The sequence below is a fragment of the Nasonia vitripennis genome, chromosome 3 (assembly GCF_009193385.2).
Source record: "Nasonia vitripennis strain AsymCx chromosome 3, Nvit_psr_1.1, whole genome shotgun sequence".
Lineage (NCBI taxonomy): Eukaryota > Metazoa > Arthropoda > Insecta > Hymenoptera > Pteromalidae > Nasonia > Nasonia vitripennis.
In genome coordinates, this window is record NC_045759.1 from 17715900 (window position 1) to 17723324 (window position 7425).

The window sequence follows — 7425 nt, forward strand, 5'->3', positions numbered from 1 at the left end:
ACAGGTGGATTTAAGAAATTCCAAAAACAAAAACCGTACCCCTATTATATTACTGAATACACAATATATGAGAAAAAGTGGTTGCCAACTAACGTTCTCGAACAGAATCAACATTGAACATTATAAGTAGTATATATTGTATACCGACGATTCCCTCGTACTCCCGCGGTTGCGCCATTCACGGTGTTGAGTATTTTGTAAGCGATCTTGCATTGTACTGTTATCATACCAGTGCCAAAGCTACGAACGCAAAAGTCAACGTTATAAATGTGTAAATAAACGTATATACGATATTACATGACAATGCATAATGTATATACATATTACGAGTACGAGATGAAGATGATAATATGGTAAAATAATTATTATTTGAGAGAGAGAGAACCGATGAACTACGACAAAATAATGGACTTAAGGTGGTGAGGAATGATAATTATTGTAATATTTGTATAGGAGCTGCGATTATGTAATTTTAGATAATTGTTTAATATATTTGTGCATCGTGTGACATAAAACTTACATGATGTCGAAATAAAGCGATCTACGTCGTAAAAAAGTTGAGAATCTATTAGTGTTTCATTTTTCTATCCTACCCTGGTAGAAATGACCCTAAGAACTGGTCATTTATTAGGTAGTAACTAGGTTAAATCTTAAGAACTGGCCAGTTACTAGCCTGTTCTTAGACTCATTTCTACCAGGGTACCCTCGTAATGTGATTCGATTACTTTTACTTTTTTCGTATACCTATATATTTGAGTTTTTATTACTTTACTATAGAAGAATGCGAGGCGAATAGTTAAATGAAAATTATGATAAAGTAGATTTGTTGCAGGTAACTATTAAAAGTAAGAGATAAGCCTCACGGGACGTAGATATATCATAGTTCTTTTTCCATCGACATTAATATTTTTTTTATTTTCATGTTTCATATTTATACTGAAGATCACCATTTTTACATATATTTTTACAACAATATTTGACACTTTGTTAGATTTAACAATACATCAAAGATGATGATTGTAACTTAACTTTATAGTCTTAGAATTTTTTTACAATATTGACGGACATTAAATGTATGTATGAAGTTTTACCAGAATGTACAGCTTTAATACAAAGATGCCAATAAACTCGATGATCGAACGTGGAGTCTAAAATGTATCTATAATTCTTACATATGAAACATTAAAAACTCATTTGTGTGATAATTATAAAAGTGTCAAAAAAGAAGAATTAATAAATCCTTTGAAGTATATTAGCCAAAAACAGTAGCTAAAAAGGTGTGCGAACAATCAGTAAAACCTTCGTAATAATAAGTGTTCTGTCAATTTAAAAAATATTGCAGTGCACGCACCGCTTATAATCTTTGGTAGCTAGCACCAATTTGATAATCATTGACTTGTGAAAATAATATAACGTGTGAACTATATATATTATAAACTATATACTTTTTGGAATATCCCCGCGAAAATTAACTTAATAAAAATATTTCGATTGAAACATTTATATATTAAAAACGGTTAGTAAAATTTAAAAATAAATCTGTATATAATCTTAAATAATACTGGGTAGCTTCAATAGCACCTTTAAATACCTTGAGCATCGTTACAAAAAAAAAGATGTATGACAAACCTTGTTCTTCATCAGTTTGGCAGTTGTAAAACAAACCCACACGTTGTTTAATTTCATCTAAAGATTATTTTGGAATGCATTTATTCGATGTAAAAATACTTAATCTCTGTCTTTCTTCAAATCTGGAAACATCTCAAACATCACAACCTCAAAAATATCCTGTAAAGTATAGTATAGAATAGTTAGTTTTGTAAATAATACAAAATTACACAAACTCTTTTAATCTTACATAAAATAACTGCTTGTTTAGTTGCACATTTTGCAAAGAGTCAAAAACTTTCATTGCCCCCATTTGGGCACTTTGAGCTCCAACCAAATTCGTCAAAAAATCAGGTACGTTGTTCAAGAACTGTCGGCGAGCTTCAGCACGTGTTCTCAATTTGTCTTCATCAGTTCGAACTGGCACCTCCGTCACTAGTTGGCCATTAGGCCACCACGATTTCGTTAAAAGCTGAATGTAGTAGTGAAGCATTGGTTCAGAAAACATCCACGCAACAGTATCTCTTACTTGGCTGTAAAAAAAGATTTACTGTAACTTGTGAATTGAAAAAAAAATTTTAAATAGATAGTTGCCTAAGTCTAAGTAGTTTACCGATTAATGGTTCTTCCATAGGTAAGTTGGACGAACGTGATAAGAGAACGTCGTAACCAGCGAAATACGCCTCGTAAGTCAAAAATTTCACCAAGTAAAGCATAGAGTGGTTCAGCAATGGAATCCTTCCCTGGACCAAGAAAACTATCAGTCACAGCTCGAACTGGCTCATTGTCGTCTAGCAATAACGAAATATCTTCTTCGTCATCTTTTTCACGCGAATCACCACTGCTGCCCGAGCTACTGGAATATTGAAATGCAATGTCATACATTCAAGAAAGAAATGTTTTCACGAATAATGTAAATAAAGTTTATGTACTGACGATTTAAATAGCGTTGATAAGGAGAAACGCGATTTCTTTGGAGACGGCGTACTATGTTTTAAGCGTTCTGAACTTGGACTAAGGAAAGCATATAGTGCTTCACTTTGATTTAAGCGGTCATCTTCGAGTACATGCTATCGGGACATAAAATTTTTCGTGAATTATATTTAATTTTTATCAGTAGTAATGATATATAGAAGTGTAATGAAGCATCCCCTACATTCAAATATTTTTGAATTTGCACTTTAGCCTTATCCATTGCATTTTTGTCGGTTTTGCCAAAAAATTTTAGGGGTTGCGATGGTAATTCCAGATTTTTTACGCTGGAACATAGCTGGCGTAATTTTCTATGAAGTTCCTGGAATTCTGTGAGTTTCCTCAAGACAACCCAACCAGTAGAAATACTAGTCTCATCTGCTTCATCTGCTACCATATGAACAACCAAAACGAATTCTGGAGGTTCACCATTTTCGGGAGTCTGAAAATATCATTTGTCATAAATTTTCATAAACTAAAATTTTTAAATCCAAGAAATGAATAAGCATCAATAGCATTGCATGTTATATAAATAAAGCCTATTTACTTCAGCACTCTGAACATCTGCCCTCCAGTGGCCCAAGTGTTCTGCCCACATATCCGTATGATTTAAATGAGCTTCTAGTTGTCTTTTCTCGCCCTGAAGCCATTCAACTTCTTTGGCTAATATACCCAATACTTTGCTTTCCGGTTTTAGCGATGTCTTTAGAGCTTGCAAAGCTTGCATTTTGTTATTGAGCCTTTCCTGTAACTGATCCAATTTATTTCTTGCATAACTTGAATGCTCGCCAACCAGTAGAGAGCTATTGTCCGAAATTGTACCATTGATTATAGAGGTTTGATCATCGATAGAAACTAAAGAATAATATGAAATTAACGTTTAATCACATGATTACTTTCATTTGAAATTATCTGTATGAACAATCATTTAGTATTTATTCACGCACCATCTAATTTTTCGTCATTCATAGATTCCTGTAATTTTTTATATTGTTCGCTAACTATAAAAGATAGATAATATTTTTCTTCCAAAGTTTTTACTACCATTTCTTGAACTTCGTAAAATACATCTGGTCCTTTATCTCCCAACAAGAAGCCTTCCATTCTTTTTCTTGTTTCTTTGTCAACTTTAATCTCGGCGGTTGGGATCGTAATGTAAGTATAAAAAATCTCGGCACCTAATTGATGCCAACTCGATTTATCTGCTGCACGAAGCTCTTGAACAGCGGCCCAGTAGCCAATTAATCCTTGACTCGAGACCGTTTCAAGAAACTGCGATAAATATTTTCTACCTATATTCAAACATAAGTGGTTTATTATATATTACTTATAACATAATAAATAGTTCAAATTCATTCACGTCATACCTATGACGCTATCCAAAATGACTCGCAACGGAATAACTCTATTTTCCGGGGTTGCTATTGGATCTATCACATCGTCGTCTTCCATGGGATAGCCATCCCATCCCAGAGACTGCATATGGCACTCGCAAGTATTCTTTGCGTACGTTAGTTGGCTAATGTAGCGTTTTAATTTTTTTCCTTGTGCTGCATCGGATTTCCCGAAAGCTGAGTTTTCGGGATCTAGACCTTGAGCGCGTTGAATATTTTGAGTTGTGGTAGCTTGCATAATTTCTGAAACGATATTGTACCTGATGCGCTTTAAAACTTCAAGATCTCGCGTTGCTTTGATCATAGCTATGAAGTCTTCAAAAGAGTCGGCATATTCACAAGTCTTTCTGTGCAATGCTTCTGTCATTTGTTGTTGTTGAATATACGATAATATTTTTCGATTAATATAATCTGGATCAGTAATAGTATTGATAACTGGCTTTAATACTGAAATATAATGGTTTATACTCATTAGTTTATGCATATATATTATTATCTAATCCTAGTTATGAACAATCTTTACATACTTTTACATGTAAATAGCTCCCTTAGAAGATATTTGGCTGGTGGAAATGTGTAACCACGGGGCATAAAAAACAAAATGAATACTTCGCTTACTTTTCTTAAGTATTCTAACTCCTCCTCCTCTGATCCTAAATGTGGAGATAAAATATATACTGGATCTTCTCCGTCAACACTATGAGTTTGAAAACAAATTAGAAACAAAGAATTAATAACATTTTAAAAGGATATACAAAAGTAATCCTTTAAATCTTTTCAAAACTTATTAACTAACTTACATTGATTCTTGTGCAAGTCTGATCTTTTCAAAATGAAATGTGACTGAATTTACTATACTACAAGCAACTAAGTTTGTAGTATCTATGTGTTCTGTCCGCTCATGTATTTTTTGTATAGCCTCCCATAAATCCTGTTTAGCTATATTGATCAATTCTTCCGGTCCAATAGCTATTTCTGTAAGCCAAGCACCAATAAAATCTCTAAATGCTAAATCCAATAAATTTTGCAATGCACCATCTACCAAGCGTGAAAAAATTAAAGGGTAACGTGTAGGATCCCTTCTTCCTTCATCATAAAAATATGATTCTCGCTGTAATTGTAAACATGATAATATTGAGTTTCAATTGATTAATAATTTTTTATTCAAAGAAAGTTTAAATAATGATATATATATAACTCACTAGTAAAAGAACTTCAAATGAACTTAATTTGTTGACTTTCTTCTTGCTTCTCTGCTTAGTTTGATTATTTGGTAATAAACTAGTATGTATATATAAAACAACTGTGGGCCCAATTAACATGCCACACACGGTAAGTAATCCGTAGAATACATAGAATAGAAGATTAAAGTAGTATAACCATGCAACGAGGAAGAATGTTGTACTTAGAAGAACATATTTCCAGCCAATTGGATATGTAGGAGATAATCTAGTGTATGCGTAAAATATAATCGCTGGTCCAAAGGATGTTCCACATACTGTCAGCAATCCAAAAAGTATGTAGAACATTAGACCATAATAGTTGATCACTGTGATCAGGAAGATCGCAGTGCATAGGAGAATGCCTTTCCAAAGCATTTTCTCCTTTGCATATGTTTTCCTAAAATCAATTTGTCAATTATTAGAAGTATGTACAATCGAAATTCTGTAATATCAATAATATACCAAATTAAAGCTACAAAATAGTAAATTAAACAGTTCTAAGAGTAAACTTAACAGAAAATCATTGCACATAAAAAATTTATAAAAGATAGCATTGACCCTATTTAAGTTGAAAACTTATAAGTTGAGTATACATATACTGCATTTTAATCAAATCAATACCATAAAGACAGGTTACGCATTTTAGATTACACTGCATAAAATTATAGGTAATACAGACTGCATGGAATTGTGTTCAAGAAATAAAGACATGGTACATCAGCTCTTGACAGATAACACCCGTTAAAAATGAGTTTATTTGCTTTGTTAATTAACGATACGGATGTATCAGTAGAATAAAACAATTAGTTGTTTACCAAATCGTACTTTGTTTTCTGGCATCATTCGCAAAGTAAAAAATTAATCCTCACAAAAGAATGAATACGCAAGAATTATAAATGTCTTTTTGCACGCGTTATCATTGTGGTTGATACACTGAAGACTGTAGATAATTGATTCCGTTCTAATTATATACCTATAAAGTGGTTGTCAGTGCAAATTCAAGGAAGAAGAACTGAAAGTGTACATATTAGACGTATGAAAAACTGTTTCTAACCAGGAATCCGAGATTTTTTGATTACGTCTGGAGGCTGGTTGCCTCGGTCATGCCTGTTATCCAGTGTAATAACTTGCATTCTCCAACAGCAACAGCAGTGGCAACGGTGGCCCGCGGCTTTGACAGCTCATTCGACCGGCTAAGAAACGCTTGCCATCTTCTCCGCGTCATCTCTCAAATCATACTTGCAATTCCAAACGTCTCTTCTTTCCACAATAGATGTAATCTTTCACATCTCTCGGTTCGATCAAACTCCGTAAAACTCCTCTTATCGTCAGCGGCGTCGATCAGCGACTGCAGCAGCTGATAATACCTTACGGCGCACTCAACTCGACCGCTCAATGAATTACCGCGAACTTGTCAAATTTATAACCCCACCATCGTTGACGCGAGCGCTCTTGAGGTAGATAAGTATACTTAGATATATATATATATATATATAGCAGAAGGCAAATCGAACAAACCAGCTGATCGGAAAATTACCCTGTATTGCGCCGAAAGATAAGTGTGCCGCACGCTGCGCTCGTTGTTGAGCTGATGCAGCGAGACAACGTCGACAGCCCCCGAGAGTGAACTATATGCTGATACACGGATTAATCGTGCGCCTCTGCGCACAATTCTCGCTCACCGCACACACACACGCGCTAGGGTTTTCGCTTTTTATTAAACTGACACGAGGACGCGCATGTGTATATACGTGTATACTATACAGAGGGCGTGGGCGAATCACAGGTGGTTGTGCTGTGCTGTCGTTCTGCGTTGATATCTCGTCTATATCTTATACCTACAGTACAAGAGTATATACCTATAGTCGATGCGAGACCCTGAGATATCTCTATATGCGAGAATCGCCGTATCAGCATAAACGGGTGTATATATATACGGCGCGTACGGCCTAAAAACTAAAAAGCTCCGGACTAACACGACATAATGTATATCCATGTATGTACGCGAGCCGCCCTATTTTCTTTCGATAATAAAGGTCCTCTGTTTGAAGAAGTAATTGGGAATGCTTCTCAGCTTTCTCCCGAAGCTATTTTTAATCTATCGATCTGCTTAATGGGATTGGATTTTTATTAGGCGCACGTATATACTAAAAGCTAATTTTTTTGGAAAACGAGTCTAGTAGTATTCTGGATTTTTATTGAGAGATTGAATTGTCACATACGCAGCA

General features: G+C 34.6%; 1 protein-coding gene across 3 annotated transcripts; it reads right to left on the reverse strand.

Annotated features, from left to right (window-relative positions):
* Positions 1-462: 462 nt before the first annotated feature.
* LOC100122047 (sorting nexin-25) lies at positions 463-6916 on the reverse strand. 3 transcript variants are annotated; one of them, XM_032598193.1, is made up of 13 exons: positions 6735-6876; positions 6252-6648; positions 5177-5594; positions 4775-5085; positions 4502-4671; positions 3948-4421; positions 3528-3872; positions 3128-3435; positions 2765-3022; positions 2545-2678; positions 2222-2464; positions 1859-2141; positions 463-1788 (listed from the first exon to the last, which is right to left on the reverse strand). In XM_032598193.1, exons 3-13 carry the CDS (start codon positions 5570-5572, stop codon positions 1729-1731), a joined length of 2982 nt encoding a protein of 993 aa, XP_032454084.1. In that variant the 5' UTR covers positions 5573-5594; positions 6252-6648; positions 6735-6876; the 3' UTR covers positions 463-1728. The 3 variants fall into 3 exon arrangements, with proteins under 3 accessions (XP_032454084.1, XP_032454085.1, XP_031783553.1); XM_032598194.1 differs by having other exon boundaries at positions 6716-6876; XM_031927693.2 differs by having other exon boundaries at positions 2222-2461; positions 6252-6916.
* Between the last annotated feature and the right edge of the window lie 509 nt (positions 6917-7425).

Excerpts from the sequence above, each read along its gene's own strand:
- LOC100122047 (XM_032598193.1), bottom strand. The coding sequence starts at position 5,572 with ATGCTTTGGAAAGGCATTCTCCTATGCACTGCGATCTTCCTGATCACA. Across the intron at positions 3,436-3,527 it reads GAATGACGAAAAATTAGATG|TTTCTATCGATGATCAAACC; the intron begins GTGCGTGAATAA and ends ATTATTCTTTAG. Across the intron at positions 2,465-2,544 it reads TTATCAACGCTATTTAAATC|TAGCTCGGGCAGCAGTGGTG; the intron begins GTCAGTACATAA and ends TCAATATTCCAG.